The sequence below is a fragment of the Protopterus annectens genome, chromosome 11.part0 (assembly GCF_019279795.1).
Source record: "Protopterus annectens isolate FY-2018-M chromosome 11.part0, PAN1.0, whole genome shotgun sequence".
NCBI classification, from domain to species: domain Eukaryota; kingdom Metazoa; phylum Chordata; order Ceratodontiformes; family Protopteridae; genus Protopterus; species Protopterus annectens.
In genome coordinates, this window is record NC_056745.1 from 657,161,789 (window position 1) to 657,181,817 (window position 20,029).

General features: G+C 40.5%; 1 protein-coding gene across 3 annotated transcripts in view; it reads left to right on the plus strand.

Moving 5' to 3' along the window:
- The window catches only part of TTC38 (tetratricopeptide repeat domain 38), a 1,219,387-nt gene that overhangs the window by 1,136,390 nt on the left and 62,968 nt on the right, over positions 1 to 20,029 (plus strand). For all 3 annotated transcript variants that reach the window (XM_044088097.1, XM_044088098.1, XM_044088099.1), the window contains exon 12: positions 5,249 to 5,408. In XM_044088097.1, coding sequence (XP_043944032.1) covers positions 5,249 to 5,408 — 160 coding nt within the window. The remainder of the gene's footprint in view (positions 1 to 5,248; positions 5,409 to 20,029) is intronic.

The following is a 20,029-nucleotide window of genomic DNA, read 5'->3' on the forward strand; positions in this document are numbered from 1 at the left end:
GGAGATAGGGTTTTGATAAAGGTTTGTCCACAAGAGTGTAGACCACAAGAATCTTCTTAAATGTATGTAACTGGCCTGAAGTACAAGTGCTAAACCAAAGCTACGATGCGTAGAATAACAGATACATTTAATCAGGCTAACAAGCAGTAGTAAATGCAACAGAATAAAAGCACTTCAGCAGGTAAGAGCACACAGCAAAAATAAGGTAGTAAAGTAAGAAGAACACAATTACAGTAAAAGCAGCTGAATAAAGTGTATTTTTTTTAAAGTGGAGAAAGAGGAAACAGAAGATAGTTCAAGATTAAGGAACTAAGAGGGTTGGCCTTCCCAAATGCTCTCTCTGTACTCATGTTATCCCTGGTGTAATAATTTGCTTTTTATGATCACTCAGTTGTAAAAAAGTTTGCCACTGTTTTATATTAACTGCTTCATAATTTATCGTTTTGTCCATTTTATACATCTGTAATCATCCCATAATCCAAAAACATGGAGTTTTTTCAATTGCTTTGTTGCAATCTAGCCATGCCATGCCTACAATCTGAGCCTTTTACAACTCTTTGTTATAATTTTGCTTAGTAATAGATGATCCTTTGTTCTATATGATTCTCTTCTGTTACTTTTCTGTTACGTTGCTATGATTGCATTTTTATGTACATCAGTTCTAGTATATAATTTATATGCTGTCAGAAGGCATGTTATTGGTCCATAGTTCACAGAGTGTCTTGGTGGTTTGACTTTAAGGAGGAGTATAATTTTTCCTGTTGTTAACCAGGTTGGTGTATAATATTACTGGGCAAAATGTTGGTATTAATCAAATTTACCATGGTGCGTACCAAGTATAATGCATGCTGTTGTATGTCCATGCAGCTAAATGTATATTGGTGAAATTTAAGTTTGCTGCCAAAATCCATATTTTAGAACATGATTTTCCACAAGGACAAGTTTGTTTTAAACATTGGAACATAGTGACATTGGATGCTTCTATTTCAAGTGTATTTCATTTAAAGCAATTTTTTTTTGTGAAGAAACAAGAATTTGTAGGATTTTTTACTGCATAGCCATTTTAGGAAACAAATCTGAAGGTTATAGAAACTAAGGTTAACATTAAATCCCATAATTGTTTGACATGTTCCCACATGACATGGGGTTCCATGCATGATATTAATGGGTAAACTTTTGTCATTAAACAGATTTACTGTGCTGTACACCAGGTGTAATGTATGGTAATTTACTGTGCTGTACACTTAGTGTAATATATGCTGACATGGGCAAAAGTGCTCCTGTCTTGTTTTAACTTAATAAACTGTGGTTTGAACAAGCAATGCCAGGTTGAATCCTGTTTTCTTATTCTTAATAAGAATGCAAAACGAACTATGATACAGATCTTGTGTAAGAAGTTTTGACAATGGTAATTTGTATGCAGATATCAAAAGTAACTGTTCTTGTAGAATGAGTTTTCCATTTTTGTTTTGCTCTTCCTGGAGAAAAGCATTCACTACCCTTAAGGCTGGAAACCTACATTTCCTCAGTACTTGGTTACGTTGCGTGAATGTGCTGCCTTATGTCCATACCTCAGAGTATATATTCAAAATACATATTTAAGAGCATATAACTGATTTATGGAGTCATATTACAAGACACACACACACACATATATATGTGTGTGTGTGTGTGTGTATATATATATATATATATATATATATATATATATATATATATATATATATATATACACACACACACACACACACACACATATATGTTTTTAATTGCATTTCAAACATAGCAACCTAAATGAATGAATGTTGAGATTAGCTGGAGTGTATAGTGCAGCATGCTTAATCTATGATGAAGTATTGATATATATGAGGGGGTATGGTTTTCTTCAGCAGATATCTGTTCCCTGGAAGGCCTAGGCCAAGGTGCCAGGAACTTTTAGACCTTTAAAATAATAGTTATATGTGAAGTGGAAATCCTATTTGTGGAGTATTTACGTTCAACTCAGCAGGATTGCTATACAGTGACAAAATATTGAACAATAATACACAAAATACTAACAATTAAGAATTTGTAGGTAACACAGAAGAAGGTAAGGAGATGGATTATTCCAGTTTTGCTAATTATGATGTGTCATGCTTATCACCCTGAAATTAGATGAGGTCCTGAGAATGTACCCCACTGTTGTAGAGTCTGTTCAGCAGTAGGGTAATAGCCAGCCGTATCAAATACCTTGGATAGATTAAGGGGTTGACCCAGATAGAGTTCATCCTCACAGAGCTTTATGAATGACTCTGACAATACAAACAATGTGTTTGCCACATTACGATTACGTGAAAAGCCATGCATGAGTAGTTTCATGGAAAGCATTGTATGACTGCAGAACTGTTTGTAAGTTAATTCTTTCGAGAGGTTTTTACTGGAGGGAGAGCATAGCTATTTTTCACAAGATGCATGCTGAGGGGGGTGTTGCTTTTCAGACTTCAGACAACCTTTTTGTTTTTTTGAGTTGCTTCTGTTAGAACACTTCCTAACAGACTGGCATTTTTTGCAACAATTTTTATTGATTTTGTCAGCACCTGAACAACTATGTATCATTTTCTGAATGTAATGAGTTATAGTCTTTGCAGTGTACAATTGGAGCAGCGTTGGTTGGACTTTGGCGTACTACGGAATGGTTTGTTGCTTGGAGTTGTGGAACTTAGAAAATTTATCATCTGAAGCAGGAAGTGCAGTATAATTTTTTCCTGGTGTAAGCAGCAACTTGAAGCCTGAACAGAACTGTGTGAAGGCATTATCAGCAGTGTTGACTCTCATTTTTGGCATTCCTGATTAGATGTTGAGAGTAGTTGCATATCTTTCTCTAAGTGTCAGCATTTTTTATTCACTTAGTTTGTCTCATTGGAACAGAGATGTATATGCCAATTTAGTGGTGGCATCATGAGAGAATAAATGGGTGAAAAATGAGCAGTGTGGACCAATAATATTTTATCAATGATTTGTGGATGACTTGTTTCTGCTGTGGGATGGGAATCAAGAAGAATTAGAGAAGTTCTTTTATGAAGCAAATATTAATACTAGTTTTCTGAGCTTTGAAACAAAAGTGTCGGATAAAGAAATTAATTTTCTTGATGTCAAACTTATCAAAACAAAAGAGGGGGAGATTACTAGTAAACTATATAGAAAGGATTGTTATAGAAACACAATTTTACACAGAAGAAGTATGCATCCTGGACACATTTTTAAGAATGTAGTTAAAGTGCAGACATTGAGAGTGTCTAGACTAACAGCGAATGAAGAAGATTTTGAGCGAGAAGTGGTAGACCTCAAGCAAAGATTTAGAGAGGGAGGTTACGCAAAAGAATGTGATGTTTTGGTAGGAGAAGGCATCAAATTAAGGGACACCATCAGTAAACCATATTTTGCAAGAAGGGTGGAAGATGATGTAGTTAGTCAACAAGGAAAAAGAAAGGTAGTAAGAGTTCCCACACAATATTCCAGTAACATGTCCATTGTGACAGGAATAATTAAGAAACATTGGCCCATTCTAACGCATGATGCTAAGATAAAGGAGATAGTAGGAGAAGATCCTAGCTTCTCTTTTAAGAATAAGAAATCTCTAAAAAGACACCTATGCTATCCTAGAGATGGTAAGGTAGAAAAGGAAGGAGATGCAACATCAACAAAAGGAACTATACCATGCAGAAAATGCAACCAATGCAAATGTATAGACACTAGCAACACTTTTTCGCATCCAGATACTGGCAGAAAATTTAAATTTAACATACAGGATACTTGCCACACTAAAAATATTGTGTACATAGCTGTATGTGACATCTGCTCAAATTTTTATGTAGGTAAAACTAACAGGGAACTCAGATTTAGGATACATGAACATCTTCTACAAATTAGAAATCAGAACCTTACAAATGCTTTAGCCAAGCATGTTAAGAATACAGACTCAGGACATGCATTTAGGTTCCAAGCAATAGAAAAGATAGAGGAAAATGAGGGGGGGGGGGAGACACCACTAATAATACAGAAACATCAGAGACACGCTGGATTATCAGGCTAAGGGCTGATAGAGGCTCTGGCCTTAATGAGAGAATTCCCTTAAAACCAATACTTAGAAACAGACCTTTGGCCAAATAGTATAATAAATTGTTTTATGGTTATTTTTGTTTATACATTTTAATGGTTATTCAAGGCTCTTGGCTAGTATTTATATGTACACTATTCAATTTAATATATATCATGTATTTTTATGAATTAACTCATTAGTTTAGTATGAACTATTTATTTATTTATTTATTTAGTTATTTATTTATATTTGTTGACTGGGAGTGTCCGACTGGACGTAGCTCCATTTTCAGCATAGGCCCGGGGAGAAAAAGCTCCACAGTTAAATGAATGAACTAGCAGTTAATATATATGCAAGTAGTATCAAAGTCAGTAAGTAGTGGATGTTTTAGATGTAATGAGCATAATTAGATAGTATTGCAAAATGCCAATTAAGTAATTTGAGTTAATTGAGTTACCTACCTAAATAGGATGGGCTTGCAAGTTCATATTTTATGTAAAGGTCTGAGGAAGTGGTGTGTGAAGCACTATGAAAGCTCTCACTGACAATAAAAGCTTGTTTTTATCATATATTGCATTTCTTTAGCCACAGGTTTGGATTGTTGATATACTTTGTGACAATATTGTATAGTATCTGCTGTCCACAGTTGTAATCTGTGCTGGAATCTGTTATGTATAAAAACCTGAATGAAAATGTCACACATGTTGTAAAAAGGGATAAGACTTAAACATTATTACGGCTGTCTTTCATGAGGTAAGGTCATAAAAGTGTATTGAAAATTCAAGAAAAAGTCACTGGAAACTGTCAAAAATATGAGCCTCTCATAACTGCACTAGTTTACAAAATATTCATACAGCTGTATAAGAATGCTCAGTCTTTCAGAGCGTGCCATGTTGTGACACGTATAGTGCATACTTCATACTAACACCACTTTGTATAATAGAAGTAGTAAACCATCTTGGCTTTGACAGATACATGTTATATATTAGGATGACGGTTCGTCTACTACTACTAACTGTGAGTTCATATGCTTCATCAACTGTGCTTAATCTTCCACATTGATAGCAACATTTAATATAGGATAACAGGTGTGTTGTCTAGAGCTGTTAACTGTTTACCTGCCAAATATTGAGATAGTAACCTGGAATTTTTATATAATGTTCTCTGCAGGGAACCAGGAGAAAACCATCAATTTACGATTGCTAAGCAGTTTGGGATCCATCTATATGAAGCATTTATAGCATATGAGGAGGGAAATTACAGCGAGGCAGTTGAATTGCTTTACCCAATTCGCTATGACATTGTCAAAATAGGAGGAAGCAATGCCCAGGTAAAAAGCCTCGTAATTGGATATAGCTTTCTATTTCACTTATTCGTTTTTGTAATAATTAAATGTTAAAATTGATGTATGCAACTCTTAATCAGGTCTGAAGAAAGTCACATTACTTAATTCAATTATCCTTCAGCCTTTAAAAGTAAGTGGAGGTGCCAAGATATTGTGATGAATCAAGACAAAGATCCACATTGCAGCACATGAGGTATATTACTCATTAATAATAATACAGGTGTTAATACTAAAAGTCTAACTGTTTTCCCCTATTAAGTGGACTGGAGGGGGAGATAGAATTTGTGCCTCCTATCCCAGTCTTAAACATTGACAATTATGCTTTTTTTCAGGTCCTGGACGTAGCAAATCCATGCGTAGCATTTGTCGTGGCAGGGAAATCCTGGACCTACAACAGCTCAAAAAACAAATTCAAGTGCTCAAAAAGCTAAACAAATATTTTAATGTACACCATGAAAGGATAAGTGCTTTTGTCCACCATAGAACTGAACTTCTGCAGATAATGCATTAAGTTCAAAACCCACCATAAATAATCAAACTTGAGTCACATGATAGACACACCTCTGAACAAGATACATTTAAAGAATTTTTACAATCTTCTAAATCTCCGCTGATAAAACATTTCAACAATATGAACATACAAAAAACATGGAAACACCTTGCTCCTATAATGAAAAAAATAAAAATACAATTAAAATTATAAAAATAAAATTAAAAACAACAGATTGTATGTCCCCTTGAAATTCCTAAAATTTATTTCATGTATACCCTTCTTTTTAATAAACGCTGAATAGAAATGATATTGTTCAAACCGGGGGGGGGGGGGGGGCGTTGGCTGTGGCATTAAGGTAAATCTGGCATTATAATTCCCTTTCTTCAACACGGATTTTCCAAGGACCACCCTGAGCATCCCGCTGTATCTGCTGTATAATGCAAAACCGAAAATAATGTGTGGGATTCTTGGTAATGTGTTTGCTAAGGGAGTTGGTGGCTTTTTGTGGATGAATATCATAACAATGTTCGTATATATGATCTCTTAAGCCTCCTTTATGATTTGCCAATATAAAACCCATAACAAATCTGACAAAGAGAGGCATACACAATCCTTCTACTATTACAGCTAAATTTCCCGGAGACTTTGTAGGTCCGATTTCTTATAATAAAACCATCTCCCTCCAGGAGGGATGCACATTAGGAGTATGCCCCACATTTATGCATACCAACCCTTGTAACTTTGGCCATTGTAACCATGTTATCATATAGATATTTGCAATGAATCTTCCCTTATAAACAATTTTGTGCTCATTGCCTAATTGTGCAGCAAGTATGCAATCATTCAAAATAAACTGCCATTTTTTTCTTCATGATGTTACTCACCTCAGGGTTATCAACTGAATAAGTAGTAATAAAGGAGTGTTGGTAACTAAAAATTCCATGGTTACCACCATCGCTTTCAAGTTGTATATTTGGGTGAAACGTAGTATTAACCACCAATATGGGGCAAATACTATTTTCTTTGTCATGTAATATCAGGGTATCTTCTTCTTCTTTCGGCTTTTCCCAGTTAGGGGTCGCCACAGCAGATCACCTATCCGCTCATCATTGGCAGTGGAGTTTTATGGTGTCGAGTTACCAGCCCAGCACCCAACCTTCCACAGAAGGCACACACATGCACGCATTCACACCTAGGGCCAATTTAGAGTGTCCAGTCCACCTACAGCATGACTTTGGGATGTGGGAGGAAACCGGGGCACCCGGAGGAAACCCACGCGATCACAGGGAGGACATGCAGACTCCGCACAGAAGGCACCCCAGTCAAGGATAGAACCGGAGAGCCTCTTGCTGTGAGGCAGCAACGCTAACCACTGCACCACCGTGGCCACCCCATGTAATATCAGGGTATATATACCATTTAATCACTTCCTGATAACTTCTTCCCTGATAGGTTTAAGGAAGGACTCTGGGTAACCCTATTTTAAACATAGTAGTTAACAGCTCACATTTGCTCAAAAATCAGCAAACCATACGAGCAGCACATATTGGCTGCCCTTTAACAACTGCTCTCTTCTGATGTATCAAATGGCTGCTGGAAAGTGGAGAAGCGAATTCATGTATGTAGGTTTTCTATAAATATTTGAGCTAAGTTGAAAATTTACAGGATTCTTGGTTAGTTTAACATCTAAGTAAGCTATGGTCTCTAAACCAACTTTATGGGTATACTGCATAAATGAAGTTGTGTTGTTAATGTATGCAGTAAACTCATTGATCTTATCAAAATCATCTGACCAGGTGATAAAACTATCGTCAAGGTAACGGAGGTACATGCTCCGAGATGAGCCATAGATACTAGTAAAAATAAAGCGGTCCTTCCAGGCTGCCATCACTGTATTGGCATGTAGTGAACCACATGCTGCACTCATGGCAACACCTTTTTCTTGATTGAAGTAGTAGCCCTCTAACAAAAAATAGTTGTATAAAACAATGTCGATTAATGTGGTCAAAGTATTATTCTTTTCCTGGGGAAGAGACAGTGGATGGGCCAAATACTCCATAAACATTTCTAGCCCTATAGTGTGAGGAATACACGTAAACAGATCTTGTACATCTGTCATAATAAAAGTTGAATCTCTAATGTCACCAGGTTGATTGATTCTACTCAAAACCTCCCATGACTCTTTACAGATGTGTGATATATTGTTATAAACAATATTGTTCAGACAATAATCAATATATTGTGCCAAAAAATAGTCTTAGATGGACCAGCATCCACAATCTTCCAAAAAGGGGGACACTGCAGACGTTTATGGATTTTTGGCACACCAAATAGTTTAGGAATCATGGGATCTTTCAGAGATAAAAAAATATATTCTTCCTGGCTGATCTCATTCTGCATAAGCATATCATATAATGCTGCATCAATTTTATGATATGATAAATTAACTTTATTAAGTGATGTCTCAGTATAAGCATCTTCTTAAAGTAAATTGAGCATATATTGTTCATAATCAAATTGATGCATAACCACTAATCCCCCCCTGTCAGGGCACAAGGACCTTGGATTGTTCTCTTGTTTAAGTTTGTTTATTAAGCCCTGTTGATGGGGGGGGGATTGTGCATGGAAACAATAGTCATTTATTATGCAAGTTCCTCAAGTCCATCTCGCAGACCTGTTCAGACAACTTTAATATTGGATATAAATCAGGATTGAAAGTATGAGGAACTCGTAGAGCTCGTCTAGTTGTATCAAAGTTAGCATGATTAGCCATAATGCATTGTAAATTCAAATTCCTGATGTAAAGTTTAAGATCTGATGATGTCCAACTCATTCCAGTAACCTGATGGACTCTGTTCTGATGCTTGGAACAGGCCAGCTGCCTTCACACAGCTCAAGATTTCAAACTTAAACTCCTCCTACCTACACCAGTCCCACTCCCCCCATGGTACCTCAGATTTCGTTTGACATGCTTGGTATTCAACAGCGAGTTCAACTTGAGCTTCTCCTCACAGCATTTTTGGTAAGTTGTGTTCTCTATATTTACCCATCTTCTGCCTTTTCATCTTCTTTCCTGTCTGTCTGGTACTCAAGGCTCTATCCATTAGGCTTTCTTAATTTAAAGAATAAATAAATAAAAAGTCTGCCTTCCTCTGCCCTCATCTCTTTAATTTTTCCCTTTTCTGTTCTCAATGGCTGAGCAAAAGCCATTAGGTTTCAAAAAATGCATTTCCTGTGGGTGAAAGATCCCTTTATCTGATGCCCACGGGGAGTGTGTCTTCTGTGTGGGGCCTCTTCATTTGGAAGCCCCTTGTGACATCTGTAGGGCTTTTTACCCCTGGGCTCTGACTGTTAAGAGAAGCAAGCTCATTTTAAAGGGCTTGCTTCCTTGGGGGTTCCTTCTTCAGGTGCTCAACCTCTGGCTAAGAAGCCCAAGTAGGGTCAGGAGTCCAGGAGACCATTACCCTTACGATCCTCCTTGGAGCCTATCCGTAAAAAGTCTAAATCTTTGGAACTGACACAGCCTGCTCCAAATTCTCTTACCTCCTCCTCCCCTCTGGCCCCTTTCCTCTTCCAAGGTGACGAGACTGAATGTCCTTCCCCTGGTGTCAGTTCCAGCTGTTTCAAAGCCAGGGTCTTCTCTGCTGGGTCTCCTTGGGTGATCTCCAACCCATTCCCCATGGAGAACTTTATGTACCCCATCCACAGCTTCATCTATGTCTTCCTGAAGCCTGTTTTTTAGGGTTGTGGGCAAGATTATGAGGCAGTTCCTGGAGACATGGATCCAGATGGGCTTGTGTCCACTCCATCCACTTCCGCATCCATGAGGCTGTCCCCATTCCAGCCTGTAGCTTCTTCTCTGATCCATCCTTAGGTTTTGGAGTTGTTGGTTCCGTTGTGTCCCAGTGCCGGGGTGTCGGATCCGATAGAAATTTCTTCTTCCCTTCCGGCATTCTGCCTGACCTGCTTGGCTCTGGCTGCTTTAGTTCTGAGTGTGTCTTGGAGCTGGAGTGTCAAGGTTGGTTCCTGGGGGTTGACTTCGACTCTGAAGTTCTAAGAGCCATCGCTTCCCCTCGGAACATCTGCCTTTCACAGCTTCGCTCTGATTCCCCTCTCTGAGCGAGAGGCACATCCGTTCCAGGAGGTGTCTGCTCCAGTGACTTTGGCCTGATAAGACAGCCCCCGGTTGTTTGGAGTCTTTCCGCTTTTGAGGTGGTAGAGAGGGATCTCTCTGGTCCCAAAAGACCCTCTGCACCTTCCGTAATGGAACCTTCCCTGTCCCAATCTGGATCTGTGCACAAGAACTATGAGCCACTACATGGACAGTTGGTCCCAGAAAGTCTCCATGCTGCACACTCAGTGGATCCCCATATTTCTTCCGATATCTCCCCAGAATGCCCCCCAAGGAGGTTCCTCGAAAGAGACCATGTAAAAGAAGGCACATAGATTCCCCCACAGAATTTCTTACCACAGATACCGATTTCAAGGAAGGTGAAGGGTCGCCCAGATCTCTACCCGACGAGGTCACATTTGGTGACATCCTTGAAATCCTTCACCAGAAGGGTGGCTGGTCCTCCCAAATCCCTCCCCTGGAGGAGTCGGTGTTGTTGCAGGCTTTCGGGCCCGGCCCATCATCTGCCACCTGGGTGTCCCTCCCCTCGGCTGACCCGCTTATCCAACTGGTGTCATCGAGGGCTTGGAAGGAGTTGGATATATTAGAACCCATTCCCAAGCATGCCAATAAAATTTTAAGTACCCCAGTTGACAAACAGTTTTGGTCCAAAGGACTCCCTGTAGATGCCTTGGTTGTGGCGGCAGCCACCAAGAAAGACCACACTCAAGAGAGCTCTTCTGCCCCCCCCCCCCCAATAGAGAATCATGGCCTATGGAAATATTTGGCAAGAGAGTCTACACTTCATCCACCTTTGCTCTCCGGGTGTTGAACTACCTTTCTCATTTTATCTGGCTACAAAGGGACTTAATTAAGAAACTTTGTAGTTCAGTTTACAGGTCCGTACCTTCTGAGAAGCAGGATTCAGTTTCCTCTAGGTTGGCCACCCTACACTCCCTGATGAATGTGTCCATCTCTCACACTAAAGAGGGTACCTCTAGGGCAGCCAGTTCCGGCATTACCATCAGATGTCATGCTTGGATAGGCTGTGCGAATTTGAGGAAACTTTCAAACAGTCCTTCATTAATGCTCCCTTTGATGGCTGCACCTTGTTTGGGCCTACATTACGTGACAGCTTGATCCAGAGTGAGAAAGATGGTAAGACCCTGTATGCCTTTGGGATCCTTTTCTCTGCTCCAGAACGGACCTTTTCTAGGAACCAGTGTGGCAGTAAGAAGATGTGGTTTTGGATGTTCCAAGGCCTTTTCCAGGACATTCAGTGAGACTCCCCCCCCCCCCCCGGCAGAGGGGGATATAGTCAGAACAGTAGATAACATGCACATGGACAAGGGGGTCCGCAAAATCAAGGATTGTAGGAACCTGCCACAGGCAAACCTTTCCAGTGGTCCTGAAGGGTTGCCCATCTGCTGTCCTTCCATCCAGAAGCCTGGGAGGCCATCACAAACAACACATGGGTGCTAAGGATCATATCCAGAGGATACTTCATTCCCTTTTCCGACATCCTCGAACAAAAATTTCACTTCCCTGATGTTCCACCCAGTCAAAGGGAGGATATTGCCAGGAAATAAGAAAGTTACTACAAAAAACAGTCATCCAAGAAGTCCCCTCCCGATCATATTGGATCGGGCATTTACTCCAGATTCATTTTAGTACCCAAAAAGAAAGGGACCTGTGGCCAATTTTGGATCTCACTTACCTGAACAAGTCAGTGAAACATACCAAGTTCAGCATAGTCACGATTCAATCTATCTTACCTCTTCTGAAGATGGGTGACTAGATGTGTACTACCATATCAAGATGCTCCAGATCCTTCCTACATTTCAGGCTAGGATCCAGTCATTACCAGTTTTGGGCACTTCCATTTGGCCTCACCACAGCCCCCAGGCTGTTCATCAAATGTCTAACAGGAGATGCAGCTCATCTGTGGCTGCAAGGTATCAGATATTTCCATATCTGGATGACTGGCTGCTAACTGCCCCAAGCCCAGGACTGCTTCCTCAAGCTGGCTTCCACTTGGGCATAACAATAAATTGGCAGACATCTTAAATGGATCTGGTTCAGAACATAGACTTTATAGGGGCACATCTGGTTACAACGGTGGCTCAACTTTACCTCACACTGAACAGGGTACTACATCTGATCACATATCAACCAGATCTTAACTGACTCCTCTGGCCTCTCTGATTCTGTGGGTTTTGGGTTCCATGGCAGCAACCATAACTCTTCTTCCAATGGCACATTATCATATGCACATTCTGCAGTGGACCCTGGCGGTTTAGTGGCCTCTTCTCAAAAATCCCTTGAATTTTCCCTTGTGAGCAGGGATTCTCTTCTGTGGTGGATTCAGTCACTGGAGATGACTCTAAGATGACTGTTTGTTCCCCCTCCCCAACTTCCACTTTGACCACGGACGTCTCCAAGTTTGGGTGGGGGGGGGTCTTGTCTGGGCCAGATGGTCCAAGGCATGTGGACACCCCAAAAGACTATATGAGAGCGCTTCTTCCAGCATTGTAAGAACTAGACAGCTTTCTTCCTTGAGGGACTATTGCAATCCAAACAGACAACATGTAAGTGGTTTGGTACCACAACAAACAGGGTGAGACCAGGTCTTATCCCCTCTGTTTAGAAGCAGTTAGGGCTTGGCAGTTGGTGATGTCTTCCAGCCGCTTTCTGGTGGCAGTGCGCATTTCAGCAGATTCCAACATTCTGGCCGCCAGACTCAGCAGAGTTCTGCTGATGCCTAATGAGTGGTGCCCGAACCAATCTGTGGCAGAACCAATCTTCCAGATATGGGAGTTTCCTTGCTGCACCCTTTTTGTGTCCTCCCTCAACAACAAATGCAGAAAGTATTTTGCCTTGATCCCTCCTCAGGGACAGTCCCCCAGGGATGCTCTGGCTCATGCTTGGCCCTCTGGACTACTATATGCCTTTCCCCCCTCTTCCCTTGAGTCCCAAGTTTCTTCAGAAAGCTTCCAAGTTGCAAAGTGATCCTCATTGCTCCCTTTTGTCCTTGTCAAACCTGGACCATTCTTTGGTCTCATATAGTTTGCCCCCCCCGTGAGGCTGGATCCCAGTCCAGATCTTTTGTCTCATCCATCGGGGCATTCACACCCCAATCTTCAAGTCCTGAAATTAACCACACAGTTTCTCCACTTCCAATGATGGCTAGATCTCCCCAGGCTGTCTTCTCTGGTTCAAGACATTTTAACTTCTTCACACAGAGCTTCCACTCATATAATTTATAGAAGCAAGTGGAAAAGATTCTTTGGGTAGAGCAGAATCGGATAGATCCTTTTACGGCTCCAGTTTCAGTTGTTCCAGACGTCCTAGCTTTCTTTTTTAAGGAAGGTGATAGTCATTCTACAGTAAAGGTACAGCTTGCTGCTATTTTCTCACTTTCATTTTGGTTCTGGTTCAGCATCCTTGGCCTGTTCTCAGTTATGCAGGTTAAAGAGCCTATATCCCCTTGGGATCTTACTATGATTTTACAGGCTTTGGGTCATTCTCCTTCTGTTACAACACATCTAAAATTCCTTTCCTGGAAAACACTTTTTCTTAGTGGCTATTACCTTGGCCAGGAGAGTGTCTGAGCTGCAGGCTCTTTCTTCTAAGTTTCCATACTTGATTTTTCATAAAGACAGTCACCCTACATACAGATCCTTCTTTTTTACCCAAGGTAGCTGTAGAATGGAACATTAATCAGTCAATTGATCTTCCAGTTTTCTTTCCTTAGTATTAGAAAAAAGGTGAATATACCCTACACATGCTTGATGTACATAAGGTTCTTTTTTACATCCATAGAACTAAATCCTTCAGGAAGAGCAATCAGCTATTTGTTTCTTTTTCTAATGCAAAAAAAGGCAAGGCAGTGACCAAAATCTCCTTACCCAGATGGTTGAAGGATTGCATTACTTTTATCTATTCATCTAAAGGTTTGCCATTACCAGGTCAGGTAAGGGCACAGTCTACAAGATCTATGGCTAGGTCCCATGCCTTTTGGTCTAGAGTTTCCATTGAAGACATTTGTGCTGTTGCTACTTTGTCAAATCCTCATACCTTTGTCAGTCGTTACAAGTTGGACCTGATTTCTAGGAGCAGAAGTTCTTTTGGTTCTGCTGTAGTCCGGAATATCCTTCCTTAATGGCCACCCTGGATTATGGTAGCTGGGGACTCTGTCCCTCAGGTTACTGGAATGAGTTGGACAACATCAGATAAAGAAGTTAGTTCTCACCATAACGTTCCATCTGTGTTGTCCAAGTTTATTCCAGTAAACGTCCCGCTCCCCTTCCCCCGTCCATGATTTGTTTCGGGAAGCCTAGAAGAAGCTTTCTAGGCATTTTTTTCCTCGGTTGTATTCCTGATGTTCTGTTTTGGGGAAATATGTACATATTGACATGTATATATATATATATATATATATATATATATATATATATGTCATTTGCATTACAGTTATGTTAGTCTTGAACACCATCTTTTTCTGGTGCGCAGACTCAGTCTATGGTAGTGTGCATGGAACAGGAGAGTATGGGTAAGTAGGAGGAGCTCAAGTTTGAAATCTTGAGCTGTGTGAAGGCGGACGATCATTTCCCAGTGTTGGAACAGAGTCCCTCAGGTTACTGGAATAAAGTTGAACAACACAGATGGAACATTATGGTAAGGACATAACTTCTTTTTCACAAATAACATGAGTCAGTTCCATTCTTCTAGCAGGTACAAATGAATGTCTACGGCTAAATAAATTATTATGCTCAACTGAAAATTTGAAAGAACTATAATTCTTCTTCTTCTTTCAGCTGCTCCCGTTAGGGGTCACCACAGCGGATCAACTGTTTCCATTTCTTTCTGTCCTCTGCATCTTGCTCTGTCACACCAACCACCTGCATGTCCTCTCTCACCACATCCATAAATCTTATCTTAGGCCTTCCTCTTTTGCTGTTACCTGGCAGCTTCATCCTTAGCATCTTTTTACCCAATATACTCTGCATCCCTCCTCAGCACATGTCCAAACCAACTTAATCTTGCCTTTCTGGCTTTGTCTCCAAGCCTTCCAACCTGGGCTGACCTTTTAATATACTTATTGCTAATCCTGTCCATCCTTGTCACACCCAGTGCAATTCTTAATATCTTCAACACTGCCACGTCAAGCTCTGACTCCTGCCTTTTTGTCAATGCCACTGTCTCCAACCCATATAACATAGCTGGTCTCACTACCCTCTTGTAGACCTTCCCTTTCACTCTTACTGGTACACGTCTGTCACAAATCACTCCTGACACTCTTCCCCACCCACTCCATCCTGCCTGCACTCTCTTCTTCACCTCCCTTCCACACTCACCATTACTCTGAACTGTTGTTCCCAAGTATTTAAACTCATCCACCTTCGCCACCTCTACTCCCTGCATCCTCACCATTCCTCTATCCTCCCTCTCATTCACATACACATATTCTGTCTTAGTCCTGCTGACCTTCATTCCTCTTCTCTCTAGAGCGTATCTACATCTCTCCAGGGTCACCTCCACCTGTTCCCTACTCTCACTACAGATCACAATGTCATCTGCAAACATCATAGTCCATGGGGACTCCTGTCTGATCTCGTCTGTCAACCTGTCCATCACCATTGCAAATAAGAAAGAGCTCAGAGCTGATCCTTGATGTAATCACACCTCCACCTTAAACACATCCGTCACTCCCACCGCAGACCTCACCACTGTCACACTACCCTTGCACATATCCTGTACCACTCTTACATACTTCTCTGACACTCCCGACGTCCTCATACAATACCACAACTCCTCTCTAGGCACCCTGTCATATGCTCTCTCCAAGTCCACAAAGACACAATGCAACACCTTCTGACCTTCTCTGTACGTCTCCATCAACACTCTCAGAGCAAACATAGCATCTGTAGTGCTCTTTCCTGGCATAAAACCATACTGCTGATCACTAATATCACCTCCCTTCTTAACCTAGCTTCCACTACTCTTTCCCATAACTTCATGCTATGTAATTCTAAATGTTAAAATCATGTGCAGCATTAGAGATAATAATACAGTGAGTTAAATCAGTCACCTACTGTGGTTCCACTGGTTCCTGTTGTTTCCTCTGCCTGTATTCAAATTCATATTTTTGGAATATGGATGGTAACTCTGCTGCTTGTTGATCAACCTCATGTTCCTTATTCGGGCTGAATGCCTGAGTGGAGGTTGTTCTAAAGAGGGGTATTCATATTCTGAACGGGGACCTAATAAACCTATGTGTATCATTTATGGTAGCAGGGAAACTTTATTCTCACAAAAAACTTGCTTGCTTGCAGTTTTGCAGCTGTTGCCAGCATCCTTTTACCTGATGTGTTACTGACCACTTACAGCTGCAGATTGTAAAACAGTTATTCATGTGTCCTTTTGCCTACTTTTTTTTTTTTTTGCAGGTAACGTAACTGTGTATTAAGAACATTGTGCTAATTTAAGAGTTTGAGGTTTTTTGTACTTTACCTGAAGGAGGTATGTATCCATATCTTGTGCTGACTGCATTCAGTTCAGTAGGAATGTGGTGTTTACGTAGTTAAAGCATTGTCAGCTCATTACCTGTTATCATTTTTGAATTTTAAAATGTGAGTAAGAGTTGAGGCAGTATAGCACATATAAACCAGTGCATGAGTAAGATACAAGAAGACCACAATGACAGGTAATTGAAGTTAGAGTAATAGACAGACATGCTAAAGACAGCAGCCGTGGATCAATTGTGTGTGCATGGTCGGGGGGAGGCATTACAAATCTGTCATTTCTGTTTCCTGTGGCCGTTCATTTAGTGACCATAGTGATGTGGCTGTATTTAACCTGTGCATTTTAACTATACTTACTGTAAGGGCAGTGCTCTTTTGTACTTTGCGGTTTGCATTACATCTAACCTCAGTGATGGGTTAAAAATAAACTGTCATGTAGATGGAAAGGAGCTGGAGTGCCTTTTGTATGTTTATTTGTTGCAGGTAGCATTTTGTAGTTCTTTCTCCTCCAGACACTTTTTATTGATCCTTACTGCCTATCCTAAGCACTTTTAACCATTTAATTTGTTTTTCTTTCCATTTATTAAATTCACCCTACACCTTTTCAGTGAAGTAATGATTCTTTAAATTGCTATTAAAAATGTGCCTCATCTGTCATTTTCAATTCAATTTAGTTCCTGTACATGCCATTTGATTATTGTGTTTCTCCTTAACACGCCTTTCACTTTTCTTCTTTCCTTGAGGGAATACATTCCCAGCTTCTCGGCATATCCCATGTCTTACATGCCTTTTATAATTTTACTGGCCTTTCTCTGTACTTTCCACAAGATCCAGATCCTTTTACCAATGCTATTTCATAGTGCTATGGATGGTTCTTCCACAGTATGACCATTATCATTAGGTTTATGAGCCTCTAGCATTCACAGAACCATGAGCATGCATTTCATATTTAAGTTTTTGTAGTTGTGCCTTGTACCCTTGCTCTGCTGTTTTCCAAAAACCTGTTGTGAGACTACAAAACATAAGTGCTTATTTTCAACTGTTTTCTGCCATTCTGATTAACTAAAACAATATTTGCTGCATATCTATTTGTTTGAACTGTGCAACTATATTTTACTGCATTTTTAGATTGTCTACTAATTGCATTCTTCTTACAACTGTAATTACTGTTCATCTGCTTGTTCTGTTCACTTTACTTGTTGCTGCACTTGAAAAACACTAGGATAGACTAGGTTCAGGGTCTGCTGGATCTAGTACTGTTTATGACCTTTGGAACTTGTATAACAGTTAATCTTTTGTCTGGAGAGGCCTAGCTCTGCCCCTCGTGGGAGGAGATTATAATTTGGTCTGATCTAGCTAGGGTTACTGCTACAGGGCTCTGTTTAGGGTGTTTTTGATTCAGTAATTTGAACTTTGGCTGGTTCCTGTTTCTCTGCCTTAAATAGCCAGTGTTTAAACCGGTTGGTGCTTGTTTGGTGAAAGTTGCAGTGTTAGGCCTTCTAGCCTTGCTCTGCTGGTCTGAAAGCTTGGTAGCTTTTGAGTTGCCTGCCTCTACTATAAATTTGATATTGGACACACTTTCCTGTCCTATCGCATCAGCTCATTCTACTGAGTACATTGAGATCATTTATGAAGGCCCACCCCTTTAGCTTCTTAACCTTGAATTATCTTCTGTTTCTTCCCTTTCTACTTAAAAAATGCACTTTATTCAGCTGCTTCTACTGTATTTGTGCCTCTTCCTACTTTATTTTACTGCTTGTACTTAAAGGTATTCAACTTTATTCTGATACATTTATTACTGCTTGTCAGTAGCCTGATTAAATTAAGGACTGTATTCTATTTAAACTGTTGCTTTTTGGGGGTTTTTTGCTGTTGTGATTGTGATCATATGCACTTTGGATTTCTGATGACCCTGCATTTTGTAGCATAGGCTGGATTCAGACTTCCTGAATCCACACTGTTTTGTATCACTTGAGCACTAAATCCAGCTCTTCACTGAGATACTGAAAGATCTGAGCCATCCGTTACTCCCAACTAACTTTAAGTGGCTATTTTTGCATATATTATATAGCATTTTTAATTGAGTGTGCATTGTACTGCCTATCTGTATTGTCTGAACTGTTTTTTTTTTTGTTTGTTTTTTGCCAAATTTCACGGTAAACTGTACTAGTTCACCTGTAGCATAGCCCAGTTCTAGGTTTGCTGTGCCTGGGTCTGTTTTGTAACTTTTGAGCATCAAATTCAAGCCATCTTTGTTGGAGAAGGCCCTACTGCACCCTTGGGGGAAGAGTGCTGTCTTGGTCCCATCTAATCGAGGGTCACTGGACTAGGGCTCAGAGCGAGCGTCCTTATAGGCTAGTTTGAGTTAAAATGGTTATTTCTTGTTTTATTTAAGCCCTGCATTTGCGCTTGTTTGTGTGTAGTGCACCAACGTGCATTGCCGCATAGCAGTGATTACTGCTGGTGGTTATAGACGCAAACATTTTGCTTGTTAAATTTTCCCTTTGCATTTTGCTTGTGGTCCTCCAGAGGTTTTTCGCGAGCATGCTGTACTGTCCAGTGGAACACTAAGCCTAGCATCAGAAGTACCAACACACCTCTCACACACCAGCCATTCCTAAGTGCGACCTCTTTTCCTGACCATATAAATCACTTAACACTATGGACAGACAATTTTCCACAGTTTCTCTAACCAGCTTGGTCAACATGGGCATCCTGAGGCAGTGTAGCAACTACCTCCTGTTCAGTGACAACCCTCTACTCCTGGTCCACACAAACTCAACATTTGAGAGATACAGCTATATTAACAACCTTGAATCCATGCTCTCTTGCATACCAGTTAGTACATATGATGATGAGCAGGTTGTCAGCATGCACACCTCACCTCCTACTCCACCCAAGCCCACGTCAGACATACCTACATATGTGGAGGAACGCACCAGAAACATATCTAAACACCAGAGACCTCCCAAACACAAACACAAGCAAGCTACACATACTTCCTCTGCAGAGCACAATGCACATATTAGCTCACACACCAGTGTCTCACCTGACAAGTCCTTAAGGCAAAACACAAAATCAAACATATTAGTCATAGGTGATTCCATTGTGAGACACACAGATGTCCCTCTCACCAGGCTGGATAGGGAGAAGGTCACGGTCAGCTGTCAGGTGCCAGGATCCGCCATATCACATATGCACTCAAGTCTCTCAAAAACAGGTACTGTTATGACTCTGTCATAGTCCACATTGATGTGAATGACTTGAGACATACCTCTCTGGACTATATGAAGAGAGACATGGCTGAGCTCTCAGATTATGTGTCTCAGGCAGGTATGTCCGTAGCCTTGAGCAACATTTTACCTTCACCTTGGATGATGCCTCAGTACAAACAGAAATTGACTGACTTCAATAATTAGCTTAGTTTCTGTTGTCATTTTAAGGGGATACAGTATCTGTCAGCCTGGATGACATGATC